The sequence below is a fragment of the Panthera uncia genome (assembly GCF_023721935.1).
Source record: "Panthera uncia isolate 11264 chromosome C1 unlocalized genomic scaffold, Puncia_PCG_1.0 HiC_scaffold_3, whole genome shotgun sequence".
In the NCBI taxonomy this organism is placed as follows: Eukaryota; Metazoa; Chordata; class Mammalia; order Carnivora; family Felidae; genus Panthera; species Panthera uncia.
Window position 1 is genome coordinate 9,603,237 of NW_026057584.1, and position 18,138 is coordinate 9,621,374.

The 18,138-nt window shown below is 40.4% G+C and overlaps 1 protein-coding gene across 20 annotated transcripts in view; it reads left to right on the top strand.

Annotated features, from left to right (window-relative positions):
- TRIP12 (thyroid hormone receptor interactor 12) overlaps positions 1-18,138 on the top strand; it is a 138,801-nt gene that overhangs the window by 70,246 nt on the left and 50,417 nt on the right. For all 20 annotated transcript variants that reach the window (XM_049614728.1, XM_049614724.1, XM_049614727.1 and 17 more), the window contains 4 exons: positions 538-643; positions 3,906-4,042; positions 9,860-9,943; positions 11,037-11,132. In XM_049614728.1, coding sequence (XP_049470685.1) covers positions 538-643; positions 3,906-4,042; positions 9,860-9,943; positions 11,037-11,132 — 423 coding nt within the window. The remainder of the gene's footprint in view (positions 1-537; positions 644-3,905; positions 4,043-9,859; positions 9,944-11,036; positions 11,133-18,138) is intronic.

Consider the following 18,138-nt stretch of genomic DNA (forward strand, 5'->3'; position numbering starts at 1 on the left):
TTATATTCCTTGTTGATGGGGTGGTGTAAAGAAAAGAAAGCATTTTGTGCTCTCGTAGTCTTAATTGACGAACTTTATATAAACTAGGTGAAATGGGACAGTTTAAAGGCCATGTAATAAAGTGCTAATGAATGCGAATGAAATTTAGGCAATTTTTTCAATTTAGTAAAAACCTGAAATACGTAGTAAATGCGAAAAAGAAAATCTCTTGGCTTAGTTAGCGGAGCAGTACAGCTGTGATCAGAACATTTAAGGGGATAGGATGAGAGAAGAAGTACTGTCACTCGTGGGGTGGCATAGCTTGAGTCAAGGTTGGGCTTACGTGAGAAGCTTCTATCCTGACCAGGAGTGCGGCGTGTCCCATATTGGCTTTGCCAGTATGAGTCAGGTAAGTAAAGGCCAACTGGGAAGGGACCCTGGTAGAGTGCTACAAAGGCCACGGAAGATGCTGCGGTCTTCTGACCTGAAGAGTTTTGTACTTTTTAATTTACGATAACTTTTAAAAACAAAAACTGATCTTGCGTTTCACACGTATAGGTTTAAGAAAATCTACCAAGAAGCGCAGTGAATCCCCACCTGCTGAGCTCCCCAGTTTGAGGCGGAGCACACGCCAAAAGACCACGGGCTCCTGTGCTAGTGCCAGGTAACACATGGGGTTTTCCCGGTTTATGATCAGTTCATTGTCTTCTGTTCCACTCTGATCAAAATCTTTCCTTTTACAAGTTTTCAGAGATTATTGAAATTTCACTTGACCTTTATTTGTCCTATGTAAATGAATTCTTCCCCAGTGTTTATAGGTTTTTGCTAAGCTTTATTCATGCTAGTTTAAAAAACTTCTTTTAGGGGCGCCTGGGTGGCTCAGTCGGTTAAGTGGCCGACTTCGGCTCAGGTCATGATCTCGTGCTCCGTGAGTTCGAGCCCCGCGTCGGGCTCTGTGCTGACAGCTCAGAGCCTGGGGCCTGTTTCAGATTCTGTGTCTCCCTCTCTCTGATCCTCCCCCATTCATGCTCTCTCTCTCTCTGTCTCAAAAATAAATAAACGTTTAAAAAAAAATTAAAAAAAAAAAACCACACTTTTTTTAATGTTTATTTTTGAGAGACAGACCGAGTGTGAACGGGGGAGGGGCAGAGAGAGAGGGAGACACAGAATCTGAAGCAGGCTGCAGGCTCTGCACTGTCCGCACAGAGTCTGATGTGGGGCTCGAACCCATGAGCCCCGCGAGATCAAGACCTGAGCCAAACTCAGGCGCATAATCAACTGAGCCACCCAGGCGCCCCTCATGCTATTTTTTGACAACACTCTTAACCATCTGTCTTGTCTTCTGTTGCTACAACATTTTCACAGAGTTATTGCCAGTAGCTGGACTTGAGGCTGTTTTCAGAGTTCCAGTCGGCCAGTAAATCTCTAATGAGCATCTTTATGCAGATTTGGGTTATTTTGTAAAGGTAGCTAAATTTCCCGGTAGTGTGATTAATGGATCGGAAGGGATGCCTGTTTTAATGGCTGTACCATTGCCCGCTTAGTTTCTGAAAATGTGGGCACCACTGGAGTTGAATGGATCAGGGGGAGAGAGATGCTTCACTTTCACATGTAGGACGACACCTACCCCTGGAGGCCGGATGTAGGTTCTGCGTGTGTGCTTTTCAGGACTCCAGTCCCTGTTTCCCTCAGCTGCTGGATGGGATCTCATTTTCAGGAAATCCACTACCTTTGTGTGCGACACGGTGCGTTTTGTCACATGCTTTTGTTAACTGATTGAGAATCTGAAGTTAAAGTTAAAAAAAATTTCTTTTCTTACAGTTGCCTCACATTTTGGGGCGTGGTCAGTTGCTCAGATGCCCTTGCAAAGCTAATTATTCACTCTTTTATATGTAGTTTGTTCTTTCTACGAAGTGTGTCACGAAACACTGGTGGGGCAGAGGGTTTGAGTGTCCTTTTCCCCTGCTCTCCCTCAGGTGAGCTAAAAGGGCTTAGCTCTTGTTTCCGCTCTAAGGTAAGAGACATTGACTGCTCTCAGTGCCGGGTCCAGTGGTGACGTAAGGAAACAGTGAAACTTGTTATAGGTCAGAAGAAGAGGACTTGTGCCACTTTAACTCTGTTTTTCCCCTTATTTTCTGGTTCTATCTGGATTATTTAATGTACTGGTTAAAATCTGTGGAGTTAGTGTACCTGTTGGCTTTTGAGATTTCTTGGCCATAGTTTTCCAAGAACTCTTTTGAGAAAATGTCTCAGTTCCTCAAAGGGTTTGTCTTATTTTGGGCTAGATTTTGAATCCAGTTTTTACCCAGAGTTTATCATCTGAGAGGTAAACTGAATTCGCTGTGGTTGAAAATTAATTTTAGGTTGATGTGAAGTCAGGTAATCTAAGGGTCCCATCTTTGCTGCCTTCTGTTCATGACCGCTTTCTTAGAGCATGTCACGTTCCTTACAGTTTACGTGCTTATGCTCTATACAAGCAAGCTAGCCACCTGCCTGGAGAGCTCTTCATCTCGAATTTTTTCTAAATTAGTTGAGATGCCTCTTGAATTTAGTGCTTTCATAGCCTGCTACGGGTGTGTCTTCATCTCTGTAGACCAGTGACTCTTTGAGGGCAGCCACCCAAGTGTTCAGCATGGCGTGTGTTATGGGGTTGGTGCAAATTGAAATGTTAAATAGATGGATTAATTTGAATCCCACTAAGTGGTAGCTTGGTAAATTGGGTTTGCAGTGAGCTGTTTCCGTGGAAGAGAAGATTGGCTAAGCAAATTCCTGTGTAGGGGGGATTACAGACTCTTCTAGCACTGTCTGGAGATTCAGAGCCTTCATTTCCATGTCACTTATGCCTGCTGCCTTCTTCTTGTTCTTTACTAGCCAGCATCCAATTCCACTGCAGATTGGCTTTGGTCTCAAACATTTCCTTAGTGTCTTTCTTCATTTCCTAAGGTACTTTGGAGGCTACATATTTAAACAGTACCAAGTTGTAATAACCTGGGGAAATCTTTTGTTTTTACCTAATTTGCTTACTGATTTCTCTTTTAAAATAGAAAAAAATTGTCATCAGTAAAATGTTACTTGCTTTATGAGAGATGATTGATTGATGTTCTGATGCATATTACACTGTTACTTAATCCGAAACCAGTGTCTTCCTCAGTGTCATCTGTATGTATTTATAAATATTAATCCTTCCTTCCTTCCTTCCTTCCTTCCTTCCTTCCTTCCTTCGAACATTTATTCATTTTTGAGAGAGGCAGAGAGAGAGGGAGACACAGAATCGGAAGCGGGCTCCAGGCTCTGAGCTGTCAGCACAGGGCCTGATGCGGGGCTCGAACTCGCTGACCACGAGATCATGACCTGAGCTGAAGTCGGACGCTTAACTGACTGAACCACCCAGGCGCCCCTTTAATCCTTTATTTTAAAAGATGGAACTCTTGCTCATTATTGGGATAGTTATTTTTTGTTGATGATTAAAGTTGTCTGGAACTTAGTGATGGGAATCCCTACCCCTCCCCTCCCCCCGCCCCCAGCCCCGACCTTTTTGTCTTCCACTTTCCTTCCCCCTCATTGTCAAGTGTAAAGTCTGCATATTGATCCACTGTTTAGCCTGGAAGTAGGGATCTATTTCAAATGGTTGAATTCTCTCAGCAGGAGTCACTTTTCCATTTGGTTGAAGTGTTTAAAAATCATTTTTGTCTGTAAAGATGACCACAGCTCATAGCGACACAAAAGCGTGTATTGTGAATGCGACGTAACTTGGAAGAATTTTAAATATACAAAGTCTTGGTTGTTACCCATAGTGATTTTCTGCAACAATTTTTATGTAAAAAGAAGAAACTGGCTTTGTGCTCCATGCATTGGAGCTTTGTGCTGTGTGGACATTGCTCGTGGTCACTGGTAGTGCCGCCTGTGATGGCATCTTTCTGTTGCAGTCGGCGGGGCTCTGGCCTGGGCAAACGAGGAGCAGCTGAAGCTCGTCGACAGGAGAAAATGGCGGACCCTGAAAGCAACCAGGAGACAGTAAATTCTTCAGCTGCTCGGACAGACGAAACGCCCCAGGGAGCCGCAGGTAGGTTGGCACTTCTAGCCCCGAGATGCGTTTATGCGTCTTACAGATTTATTTAGAGAGCAACTGCTTTGTAGGCGTACCAAATATAATACAAGAGAGGGGACAGAAATATACTCGATGTTACCATCAAATAAGCTTTTGGTTCTCTTTGGCTTTCCTTGATAGGTTTGGGTTTTTTTGATTAGTCGGATTCATTTGTTTTTTGGTTTGTTCGTTTGTTTTTGTTTTAATTCTTTTCCAAATCCAAGTTTGTGATGATTACATTCAAAAGGCTTTTAGGTAAGATAAGTCACTCTCTGTTGAAGATTCTTCACTGTCCATGCGGACATACAATAGTTGCCCATTGTTTGTGTGAAAATTTGAGTTTATGATCAGAATGTAAGGATGTGGCTTAAATTGCTTCTTCGTGTATGTGTACATTTTGATGTAGAATATGTTGTAGCCTCTAAAAAGTAAGAAGTATTCAGTTTGGAAGGAACTTGAAGAATGCTATTTATGTTTTTATGGGCTTATTTGTATTCTTCTTGATATCTCAGCACAACAGAAATTAGGCTGCCCCCCACCCCTTTCAGCTTTAAATATGTATTGATCACCAATACGAATAGGAGACTAATAATTCAGAGGTTGATTGTGGATGGCAGTTGTAAAATGTAGCTTGTTGTGAGCATTTTTCACTAACGTTAAGTACAGATGGGAAAATGTCGCAGTCTATCATTATGAACTTGGGTATGATGAGTCCCTTATGTCCGAATGATACACATGGGCTTAGGTTTAGGTATGGACTGACTTTAACAGAGCACTTCCACTTACTGTAACGTTAGTATATGTGCTAGTTCTCTCTCATCCCTGTGGTGGAGCCTGTGTCCTAGTTTGCCAGGAAGCTTCGGGTTTGCCCGCAGCTATTCATGGTTTGTGCTTTTTGTCTCCGCTCTCTGTCCACCTTAACATTTTGGCCACTGTCTTTCTTGCTTTTGTATGATAAACGGAACCGTGAACTTGAAGCACTTCTTCTGGTAGGAGGGGACTAGTTTTTCTGAAAGTTTAAATTTGAGGGAAAGTCCAGTCCATTGTAGTACAACTCGTTGCAACTCTTCATGCCGCACGGGCTGTGCTTCCCAATGTCTTAATGTTTATTTCGCATCTGCATATGGAAGCGGGGCAGTTCCCGTGCGGACAACACAGATGGCGCTGCTGAGCGTGGTGTTAAAGTGGACTCGTTACAGGAATTACCGTAGCCAGCGTTTATAAAGTTGTAGGCTGCTGCAGACAGGGCATTGAGAGCTCCATGTATATTCTCTTTTAATATTCAAAACAGTACGCCGAGGTGTGAGTGCTGTTACCCTAATTTTGGAAACGAGGAAAAACTGAGACACGTGATAGTTAAGCTTGCCTGGAGGTGTGGGGCTCCCAAATTCAGGTTTTCAAAAATAAGGGCGCATTTATAAAGGCTGTATCATTCTGCTTCCCCCATAGTCACGAGAGTTTGTTTAATCCGTACGGATATAATTGGAGGCCAGAGTGAGGAGGTGGTGTGTAAAACTTTGATCCCTGGCATGTATATACCTAAGAGGATAAAACCTTCAAGAGATTAGGTGGGTACGACTGCCCCCCGAAGGCTTGCGTTCATTGTCGTTCTTACTTGCAATCACAGTGTGATCTAGGTCTTTTCCAAGTTTCTGTAAAAGATGCATGTGGCACGTTGACTGGTGTTTGAGCAGCACTAGTTAATTTTATTTTGGAAGCAGGATGCCTTATGGATCCTGCAGGAATACTTTCTCTGCCAGCTCACTACAGTAGTGCTGCGGAAAGAGGCAGATTCCTTATTAGCTTTAAGTCTTCAGTGCAATGTGCTTTAGTTTCTCAGTATGCAAAATTGGAATTCAAAGAAAAATAAAACCCTCTAAGTTAGCGTGGAATGTAAATCCATGGTGGTAACGTAGAGCATCTTTCGCGAAGCATCCGTTATCAGGAAGCTCTTAGACAGTTGGTAGAAGACGCCGTTTATTGGAAACATTTATTTTGAAATAATGTTTTTACTCATTTAAGGAGATTGGTTTAATCTCTTCAGTGTTTTTGGTGTGGTTTTTTATCCCCAGTGTTACTTATTTATAGAGATCCCATCTTCCTGATCTCTTTTAATGAAATCAGTAAAATAAACTTACTTCTTTTTACATGTGTAGTAAGAAAACGTTGCTTCATCTTGGGCAAACTTGTTCATATCACCCTGACTTTGCCAGTGTTGTTGACTCTTAAGAACATTTGTTGACAACAGTGTGCCTGCTCGGTCACCTTGAAACATAATGTTCTATGGAGCACAACTTCTTGGCTCTTTGTGGAAGAGATGCCAGCTCTTGGAGTTGAAAGTTAAGTGTTCTCCATGCTTGCCCACGAGTTGGGGGGTCTCGTTTTTGACTTTATCAGAACTGTGTACCTTTTCATAGTGCTGGTGAAGTCTTGCAGATACTAGAGACACCACAGTGAGAAATATTCTTCCTTACACCTGCAAAGCAATCAGATGGCAAGGAAAAATAGCCCATGTCCTGGCACCTGATTTTGCATTGTGAATCTTAATTTCACAAGAAATAAACAGGGTCATTTTGTAAAAAGAAAGCAACCCAGTTTTTTAAGTTTTTATCTTCCTAATTTTGTTTAGAATCACTAAAAGTTAGATTGCTTCCGTATCACCTGATACCAGGGCCTATAATAAGGCAGAATTACATTACTGACAGTGACTGTTTTGGTTCTCCTCAGAAGTTTTCATTACGCTCCAAAAAAACATCTTCCCGTTGCTTCTTGTACTTAGGTATCTGGTGAACCCTTGGAGGTTCCTGTCCAGTAAAATTGAACTCTGTCAGCTTTCTAATATTTTATCACTTCTTTCTGCATAAGAGGCTTTATCAGTTAAAGTGTAAAAACGTGGGGTTCTGGGATAAATTTCTTGTGTTCTAATTTAAACAATATTTTTTCCATTGTTTTCATTCAGCTGTGTATTAGAAGCTGTCTTTCGAGGTGCTGTGAAGATGGGAGAGATAAGAGTAGATGGGGGAGGTAACTGGTGTAAACATCAGCAGAAAAAGATGGACACCTCTTACAGTCTGGCATCACATTTTCTCTGCTTGATGGTCTTGTTTTTATATCTGTATCAGGAGAGATCTTGTGCATGTTGCCCAAGGAGGTTTGACGCCTCGACTAAAGAACTTTGTCATTGACTGTTGGTTGATGACACTTCCTTACCTGCATGACTTTACAGACCCGCTACTCACAGACTGGTTATCTAGCTTTGTGATTCTCACAGGGCACTTTAGTACTCTAACGCTTGATACTTGCCTTCAGTGGGCTGGCGAAGGATCTTTTTTCCTTTGGGTTCAGTGACCGATTTCTGTTAAAACAGGCCCTCCACTTCCATGAAAAATCAGAATATCCTTGCCTCTTCTTATGGTGACCCTCTAATACAGAAACTAAAAAAACCAGCATTACCTTCCCAAGTGAATTTTTGGGTTTTCTTTTTCCTTAAAGGTGTGGTACCAGAATGTACATTAAAAAAATCTACCTCATGGGGCGCCTGGGTGGCTCAGTCGGTTAAGCGTCCGACTTTGGCTCAGGTCACGATCTCGCGGTCCGTGAGTTCGAGCCCTGCGTCGGGGCTCTGTGCTGACCGCTCAGAGCCTGGAGCCTGTTTCCGATTCTGTGTCTCCCTCTCTCTCTGACCCTCCCCCGTTCATGCTCTCTCTCTGTCTCAAAAATAAACGTTAAAAAAAAAAAAAAAAAATCTACCTCATTTGTCAAAGCTTTTTGTTTGCTCTCCACATACTTGGAAAAGTTTAAAAGCAAGCATAAGAGTCACTGTAACAGATGAAGTCATAATTGGGACCTCACTAACAGTACTTGTTGGGGCGCCTGGGTGGCTCAGTCAGTTAAGCATCCCGATTTCGGCTCAGGTCATGATCTCACAGTTTGTGAGTTCGAGCCCCACACCAGGCTCCGTATTGACAGCTCAGAGCCCGGAGCGTGCTTCAGATTCTGTCTCCTTCTCTCTGCTCCTCTTCTGCTTGTACTCTGTCTCTGTCTCTGTCTCTGTCTCTGTCTCTCTCTCTCTCAAAAATAAAGAAACCTTTAAAAAAATCAAAAAAATATAATAGTATTTGTTAACAAGATTTCTGTTGAATATGAAGAAGCAGCTGTACTGGAATAAAAAAATCAGCACTGCAGAGTATATTCAGGGGGGCAATAGAATGCAGTACTTGAGAACAGCCTATGAAGAGTCAGACCACTTGTGCTCGTATCTGTGCTCCATCGTTAGCTGTCTGACCTCGGGCAAGTGCACTCCAAGTTACAAGGCCTTAGTTTGCTCACGTGTGAAAAAGCTCACGATACCTGCTTGTATGGTTGTGAGGAAACAGACACAGCCTGCGTATGGTGAGCGTTTTATACATGTCATGTGTAGGTGGCATTAGAGAGTGTAGCCACTCTTCTTTCTTCATCCAAAGTATGCATTTTGTCAAGCTCTGATACGCTTTTATATTAGCATTTCTGGGTCGCCTGTAACTATAAACCATGGGGTTGCTAACCTTTCATGTGAAGGGCCAGACAGTTGATATTTTAGGCTTTATATCAGCTCTGTTGGAACTACCCAGCTCTGTGGTTGTAGACTGAAAGCAGACACAGGCAACTTGTTAAAGAATGAGTTTGGCTGTGTTTCAATAAAATTTTATTGACGGAATGATGTGCTGGATCGAATTTGGCCCGTGGGCCGCAGTTTGCGAACTCTTGTTCTTAAATCACCCATTTTTTGATGAATTTTCTAAAAATCCCAGTGAAATCATAGAAGATACTTAATGAGGTGTGAAGAAAACTACTAAGAAAATACACAGTTGGTGGCTGGTATGTTAGCATCTTTTCAGAAAAGCTCTGTAAATTCACATGTCATCTCTGTGCTTCTTTTAACAGTCAGCAACACTGTTTTGGGCTGACCTGTCGTCATCTGGCAAGTGTGCAGGGCTTAGGGTATTGTGGATAATGCGGTCATAACATGGGTTAATTGTGTAGAAAAACTGCTTAAAGACTCAGCGGACATGGAGAGGAGGAACAGAACAACCGCTGGTTTTACAGGACTGTAGTGTTTCATCAGGGCAGGTTCGTAACAGACTCCACCTCTCTGCTTAGACCGAATCATTGTTCAGGTTAGCTTTTTGGGGAGTAGAATCCTTCTAAGTCTGAGCTCTTGTTTTTCTGCACTTGTTGTGACATCCTAGCTGTCCTCTCTTTTGTACTTCAGTGCTGGGCTGTTCGTTAATGTGTATCTTCAGTATTTGGTCCTGGAAATAAGCGTGTAATCTGCACATCCTTAAAACATGGAAGGTTGTGTGTCGAGGCTGCAGTCCAGAAATAAGTTAGACCGAAGAAGACACTCATCTACACGGAACATGTCCCCCCAAATGTCAGTTTTGCTTTCTGTTCTGTTTGTGACTAATTGCCCAGCCGTTAAATGCCACAGTGGTTTTGGCAGTATGAACTTCGTGGACTTTTGGTAGGCGAGTTCAGGACAAGGCGTGAGGAATCTGTCAAAGCCGTGTATGAATGAGATGTAAAGGTTGTAGTTTTATGCTTCTTGAACACTGAGATACTTGAGCCATCTTGTTCATAAAAGCTACAGGATGAAATCTAGAAGAACAGTTGAGTGTGCAGTGGGCAGACACATTTAATTGCCATGATTCACTATAGTCCGTAAAACTTTTTCTTTTTTTAAGATAAACCAGGCATAATAAGTGTGAATATTCCTCTCCTAACCCTCACCTTCTTTTTTCCCTCCCTTTGAAGCTTCTAGTTCTGTTGCAGGGGCTGTGGGCATGACCACCTCTGGGGAGAGTGAATCCGATGATTCCGAGATGGGACGATTACAAGGTAAAGACGGTTAATGAGCTTATAAGAAACAAGAAGCCATTACCAGATGCCGCCTGTTACTTCTGTGCTTTGTTGAAATTAATTCAGATAAGCTCATTTAAACATAATCTAGCAATGCCTATACTTCCCCCGCCCCCCCCCCCCCCAAAAAAAGCTGCTTATTTAGTGATGATTTGGATTTGGAAGATGATCTGTCTCACTCTTTAGTTTTATTGTTTAAACAAAATCTTATATGTTTATTTTTTATGTTTTTAAATTGTTCTTTATTATGTTTGCTTGTGTAGCTGGTAATAAATTAAGAAAGATCTTGAAAAGGGGATAGTTGAGTATATTGCTGCATGGTGCCTGATAACATAATACATCCAGTGGGGTGCTTTTTGTGTTCTTTTGTGTTCTTGGTCAGCATTTAAAAATGAATGCGAAGTGTATACATAAACACCAGGTATTTTAATGTTGTGCTTTTGAAGAAGCAACCTTATATTATGTATACACTCTTTACAGGTGGATGGGTATGTATTTTTATTGTCTTCAGATAGTTGGTTTATATGCTAGGTCCCCAGTGTGAGGCTGATAAGAAACATTATTTATAAATCACTTTCAGATCGCTTTTAAGTTCCTAAAGTAACTTTTACACCAGTCTCTTTTTGACTAGAGGTCTTGTGAGCCCATTTTTTCTCTTTACGGACATTATAAAAATAATTTTTCATGTTTTTAGAGGATCTCATGACCAGTGTTTGATTGGTAGATAATATTACAGGGAAAACAACACAAGGGTACTTAGCCTATAATTTCGTCAAAATAAATATGTACTCTGGGTTTTTCTTGGATCATTTGAGACAGTCCCCTCTGGCACTAATATTTAGTACCTCCATAAAACCTTAAGATGCCGTGGAGCGGCACATGGGTGTTGTAACTTATATATTAATATTTAAGAACGATCTTGAAAGTTGAAGGTAGTTTCTCTTAAAGTTAGAAATGGGAAGTAACATTGTCTAAATCAGTTATGAGAGATGAATCGGTTGCTTGAAATTTTTAGGCAAGATCAACTGCGTTCATAATTCAGTTATTCCTCCCGCCTTTCTTTTTTCTTTAGCTTTGTTAGAGGCCAGGGGTCTTCCCCCTCATCTGTTTGGCCCTCTTGGTCCTCGGATGTCACAGCTTTTCCATAGAACAATTGGAAGCGGAGCTAGTAAGTGAATACTTTTGAATTTGCCCTCCCCCTCCAAAACCTTCAATAAATAGTTGAGTGCTGTTTTTACTGTTTCTGTATTGATGTAAAGAGGCTTTCATGTAAGGAGCTTTTCACGAATATTAACCTGTTTTTAAAAATAGGGTTTGTGCGCATTCTTGCCTTTAAATACATCAACTCGAAGTTCTTCTGTACTTTTATGTTTTTGTCAGAGAGAGACACGCACACACAAGTGTGAGCGGGGGAGGGGCAGAGAGAGGGGGACACAGAATCAGAAGCAGGCTCCAGGCTCTGAGCTGTCAGCACAGAGCCCGACGTGGGGCTCGAACCCACAAACCGTGAGATCGTGACCTGAGCTGATGTTGGACGCTTAACTGACTGAGCCACCCAGGCGCCACTTGTACTTTTATTTTTGATTACTGAATTGGAATCATTAGAAAACCATCCAGAGTTTATGGCAAGATTGGATCTTTGTTTGACTCTAGGATAGTAAAGAATCTCAAATGATTGCATTGATTATATTATAGCATCTGATTGCATGATTTGCATACGTTTGAATCTTGAATTTTTTTGTGGCATAATAAAATTTAATCCATGAGACAGTCAGTCGTAGAGCTGAGCCTTAGAGAAAAGATTTCTCAGCAGAATTACAAGTCGCTCGACTCATTTAATCAAATTAACATATTATAATCCAGAGATCTTGTCATATATGGTAGACAAAACAGTGACTCTTGAAGTGGCAGTTTGTAACAAGAATAACTTTTGCATAATTACAAATCCAGTTAAATTCTTTTGGTATAGCATACTATCTTTAGCTTTCTTAAACAAAATTTGCATTTAAGCATTTTTTAATAACTCCATTGATAATGTTTTCCATAGAATCAGCAGGCTATTTTTAGACTTGTCTTGATTAACTTTAAAATTTCTGAAGTGTTAACTGAAACCTATTAACTCTGACCTTACTAATATGTGCTCATAGAATTTTCCATCAAGTATTCTAAGGTGTTTTTTGTTTTGTTTTTTAAACATGATGCACTGTGCGGACATATGCTCACATGTGTGTATTTATACTTAAGTCCTTTTCAAGTTTCTGGCCTTAGCACTTGACAGGAAATTTAAGAAGCAGCTGGTATTTTGGTTTGGTGTGGTTTTGCTTTTGCTGCCCTGACACTCAGCTCTCAGATAATGTGCCCTTTTGCAAAGTTCTCACGAACTTCTGAGTGAGGATTTTGATTTAGTGTCATTTATTAGGTACTGGGATTGTCCTGAATCATAAACAGGATAATGTACAGAGTTTTTCCCATATGGAGCTTCCATGCTAGAGGGTGACCCTGACAGTGAGGAAGACAGCTGTCCTATAGAAAAATTTCAGATAGCATCAGTGCAGTGAAGGAAAACAGAACAAAACAAGGATGTAAGTCGGCTGGTGAGAGGATATCAGTAGGCTGGTTAGAGAAACCTTCTCCGAGGCAGGGTGAGTTTGTGGATCCTTAAGTGAGGAAGCCAGCCCCACAGGGGTCTGAGGGGAGATGAAGTGCGCCACCAGAGGTGGGAATTAGCTTGGCATGTTGGAGACATAGCAGGAGGGGCCTGCGGAACGAGTTAAGCTGTAAAAGATGAAATCTCTGAGGGGTAGATACTTGATAGGTCAGGTTGGGCTTGGCAGGCCTTGGGCCAGTGTGGGGTTTAACCCAGTACGTGTACTTAGGAACCACTGCAGGCCTTAGGAAAGGGGAAGGACATATTTATTACAGAAATGATCGAATATACCCCAAAGTTGAGGGTATAGTAGTAGACTAACCTCCATGAACCGTGAACCCGTCAACAATTACCAGCCCACAGCAACTGTTGTTTCAGTTACATCCTCAACCTTTCTCTCAAATCCTTTTTCAGGCAGTCCTAGGCACCATTTCATTTGCATGTCATTTGAATTTGTAACTATAAGGACAAAAGTTTTTAGACAGTGTTGTGGTCCTGTGAAGAGGAATCCTTACTTTTATTAAATGCCTGTTTAGAGTGCAAATGCTCCAGGCCTCTCAGAAATCCAGTTAACATTTTTGTTTGAATCAAGACCAAAATGTGATCTGTACATTGCCATCAGTTAGTGTGTTTAAGTTCTTCTTCTTCGTCTTCTTTTTTCTCTTGAGAGAAATTTGATTCATTTATTTTGCCACTTCATTTATTTCTTAGAGAAGGCTAGGAAGAAAACATGTTGCAGGTCTGCCTGAGAGTATTAACAGTAAAGTATCTCAAACCCATATTAAGGGTTGACCATTGCATATGAAATTAATGTGGGCCATAGATTAGAACCAGAGTAGAAAGAAGTGTTGTCCCCCCAGGCCTGTGACCCAGCTTCAGCACTGCCTACTCCACAGCCAGTCTTTGTCTTTACCCTTCCCCACATCCCTTCTCCCACATTGTTTGAAATGAATCCCAGACATTATATTACCTATAAACATTTTATCATGTAGCTCAAGGTAATGCCCCTTAAAACACACATACACACCCCCAGATTATCGTTATCATACCCCAAAAATTAAACTAGTGATTCCTTTAATAATTACTATCTGATGGGTGTCAAGTTTCCATCTGTTGAATATCATCAGTGTGTTTCTCTATAAACTGGCAGTTGGATCCAGAGGATTTTTCAGATTCAAGTTTGATTCTTTCTTTAGTCCCTTGGTGGGGAAAGACTGCTGAAGTGGTAGTGGGTTCTAATACGAGGAGGTACCTTAAAGTCTGATTGTCTCTTCTGCCATCAAAACTCAGTGTCTAGATGACAGGGAGTATAAAATGATGGTACCTCACATCTGATGACCAGACTTCATTTATTAGAAGTAAAAGAGGTGATTTTTAAGTAGAAATCTACTGAGAGTATCTCCCTTCTATTCTGCTACACAGGAGAGTAACAGGAAAAATGGTTTTCTCGCCTTTATTTACCAGTTTGGAAAGTAGTTGGTTTTTGCTTCCTCCACAAAGTGCCATTGTGGTTTTAAATATCACTGTCAAGTGCAGACATGTTTTTAGACATTTCTGTGATTTTTACTGATTAAATTGTCATATTGGGCAATGGCGTCTTTTTTAGGTTGGCTTCTGAATCTTTTTGATTTGATCCCAGTAGTTTTTGTTAATTTCCTTCCTCTCTGATATGTCAGGCACCGCCCCCACCCCAAATATCTGAAATTAGGGATTTTTTCAGAACACCCTGGTTTCTTTTACATGAAATAGTATTTAGAGCCCATTGCCTAGAGTCTAGGTATATTCGTTTATACCTGGGTGATCTTTGTTATTGGATGCTTGTAATGAACAAACCTAGAAAATAATTGTGTTTTATCTTCTAAAATAAAAATAAGGAGTTCTACTTTTAATGCCAATTCAAATTTTAGGGCTGCAAGATTTTTATTTACCTTTATCGTGTATCTCCCATGCCACAAATTCCAGTTCCCAGTGATAATATCAGAGTCCTCTGTTTACTTTCTCCTACGGTACAAACTTCAGCGTAACACCAAAAGCAATATGAATGAGAATGTTTTAATTTTTGAACGGTTTCTCTTATGGTGTTTGTTGGGACTCACTTTGTGGTCAGATTTTTCTATTTCAAAGTAATTTGAAATGATTGCTTCTATATTCAGGCTGCCACATTGGTTTGGTTCATTTGCTTTGTGTTGCTTTTAACTCTTAGAGATTGCTTTTAAGTTTTAACTTCAATTTTATACTTATGGGATGTTCACATGCTTTAAAAAGTCAAATTATTAATAAATAAGGTATGTTTAGAGACGTCTTATCTTCTTTTGCGATTCCCTTTGCCTTACTTCCTCCTCCCACACAAATAACCTTTGTTAATTTTATGGCTTGTCCTTCTGTTATTTACTTTAGAAAACAAAAACAAATTCATATTATCTATTCCACACACGCGCTGCCTTTTTAAGCTAAGAGTAGTAAACTTTATACGCTTTATGTTGCTCTTAACAATATTTTGGGGTTCACTTTCTATAGCTGCTGCCTAGTGCTCCGCCGTGGGGCTGAAGTTTATTTAGCATGTCCTCTGTTGGACATTCAGGTCATTTCCAGTCTTCCTTGTATTGCAGTAGTAAAACACAGCTTTTGTATTTTTTCCTGCGTCATCTTTAGGATAGATTATTGTAAATCAGCCTTTTTTGAAGTTGTACCTTTTTGTATTTCTTGAACAAATAACATGGTGTCATTTTTTTTTCTTCTTCTAACCTTTTAGTTATATATCCTTGTAGACCTCGGTTAGTGGTTACTGTAGAGATGTTAACGCGTGTCCTTGGTTTATTATAGCCAACCTTATATTAATACTTTACCACATCCCAGACAATGTAAGGAGTACAACACCTTTGCTCTTTTTACCTCCTGCCATCCTCTGTGCTATTGTTTTAATTTGTTATGCTTATACATGTGTTAGTAAACACAGTAAGACCTAATTTTTGTTGTAGATCATCCATATTCCTTTGTCCACATACATTTTCAGTGCTCTTAATTCCCTCCTACAGTTCCTCTCTTCTAATCAGAATCGTTTCCCTTCAGCCTGAAGAACTTTTTTTGATGTGGTGAATGACTGCTAGTAATGATTTTTCTCTGCTTTTGAGAAATCCTTGATTTGCCTTAATTTTGAAAATATATTTTCCCCAGCTATAAAATTCTCATTTAGCACTTTGTAATGTCTTCTGGTTTCCATAGTTGCTATTTAAAAGTCTTACTGGTGCCCTTTCGAGGCAATGTCTTTTTTCTTCTGGCTTTTAAGATTTGTTTTTTTCAAATTAGTATTAATTTTTAATAGTTTGTATTCAGCCTAGTGACTTATTTTTAATTTGCTTAGGTTTGACTGAGCATTTGAGTCTGTGAGTTTGATACCTTTCATCAGTTTGGAAAATTCTTGGCCGTTATCTCATGAAATAACTGCTTCTCTTATCTCATGATCTCTTCATATATATTCCTCTTTCTTTCCTTCTGGGAGTATCAAGATCATACATGTTCAGACTTTGGGCTTCATCCAGCATGTTTCTCTGGCTCTATTTTAGTTTATTATTTTTTTTCCCTTTTGTCCAGTTTGAAAACTTTCTATTGATCAGTTTTCAGATTCCACTAATTCTTTTTTCTGCTGAAATTTTTAATCTTTTGGTAAACCCACCAATGAGTTTTTAATTTCAGATATTTTCCACTTCTGGACAGGTAACTTGATTTTGTTTTGTAGATTCTGGTTTTCTATTAAATGCTTTACATTCTTATTCATGTTGTCTATCTTTGGTTATATTTGCAGTTTTGGTTATGTGTGTCATAAAATACTTTTCAAATTAGGGGCACCTGGGTGGCTCATCAGTTAAGTGTCCAACATCAGCTCAGGTCATGATCTCATGGTTCGTGAGTTCAAGCCTCATGTCATACTCTGTGCCGACAGCTCAGAGCGTGGAGCCTGCTTCAGATTCTGTGTCTCCCTTTCTCTGTTCTTCCCCGCTCATACTCTGTCTCTCTTTCTCAGAAATGAATTTAAAACATTAAAAAAGTTAAAAAAAAAAAAAAAAAACTTTTCAAATTCTAATGATGTTGGTCTGTTTCCATTTTTTTCTCTCTTGATTATCTGTCACATCTTCCTGCCTCTTCATGTGTCTAGTAGTTATTTATGTGCTAGACATTTTGTATAGAAGAACTGGAGAGACCCCAAGTGAGGTTTTCTACTGTAAAGGTTTCCCCTTTTCTGTATTTAAATATTAAGGGTCAGATGCTAATCGGTTTGTTCCCTTCAGGGCATTAGCTTGTTTTGACTAGAATTGCAGTTTTTGTATGACTCGTTACACCTCTGGCTCATCCCTGTTTGTATGTTGTGACCCTCCCACGGTGTTGATTGAGAACCTTGCAGGTCTCTGTCGACTGAGACTTCATTCATTATGGAATTTGAAAATATTGTAGATGTCTTGGGGGGTAGGGCCTACTGACTGTACATATTTGAGGCAGGCCTCCTCCCTCTGTAGGGACTTTTGTCTTCTGGAGCACCATGAGAACGCACGAGGTTTTGTTCTGTCTTACCAAAACTTCTGATTCATCCCTAGCCCTCTCCACAGCTCTAGAACTGAGCACATGTCCGGTGGGACCAATGCAGTTGGGAACATCAGCTTCCTGTGACTCCCAGCAGTACTGTGGGTTCTCTCCATCCATATCAGCAGTTGGCAAACTGCTGCCCAGTGGCCAAATTCAGCCTCCTGCTTGGTTTTATAGAGTCTGTGAACTAATAAAAATGATGTTTATATTTTTAAATGGCTGAGAAACTTTCAAAAGTAATATTTTCTGACACGTGAAAATTCAATGAAAATCAAATTCTAGTGTACGTAAAGTTTTATTGGAATACAGACAGCCATGCTTATCTGTTTCTGTATTGTCTGTTTTTGCCTTTGTGCTCGGGTTGAATAGTTGCAGCAGAGACCCCAATGGCTTGCAAAGCTGAAAATATTAATATCTGGCTCTTTATAAAAAATGTTTGCCTACCAACCCTGATCTGTGATGGTGGTTCTTCAAGTGTGCGTCTGTGGATTGCTGGCTGTTCCTGAAACCCTAACGCTGAATGCATAGGCCAGAACTCTAGTAACAATTGCTGAGGTTTTGCCTCTTCTACTTTGTTTCACATTTGAATTTTGTTGATGTTGATGGTGCAAAAGCCGTGGTAGGTAAAAGTGTGGGTGCTTGATTGAAAGAATCAAAGCAGTGGCTCCAAACTGCACTAACAGTCACTGTAGTTTTCAATACCATAGGCTCCTAGTAAAATGACTCCATTTTTTTTACATGAGGATGCCCTTGCTAAGCAAAGTTATTAACTGTATTGTCTTTACCAGTAAGTACATGTCTTTTTAATAGTCTTTGTGCAAACTGGGGCCCATGTTCTCCACGTTCTTCATCTCAAACCGTGTTGCCACAGATTGAGAGTAGATGCAGAGGTGGTCATACCGCTGGTTTTGTTGTTGTTGCTAGTTTTTTGTTTTGTTCTTTTTGTAAT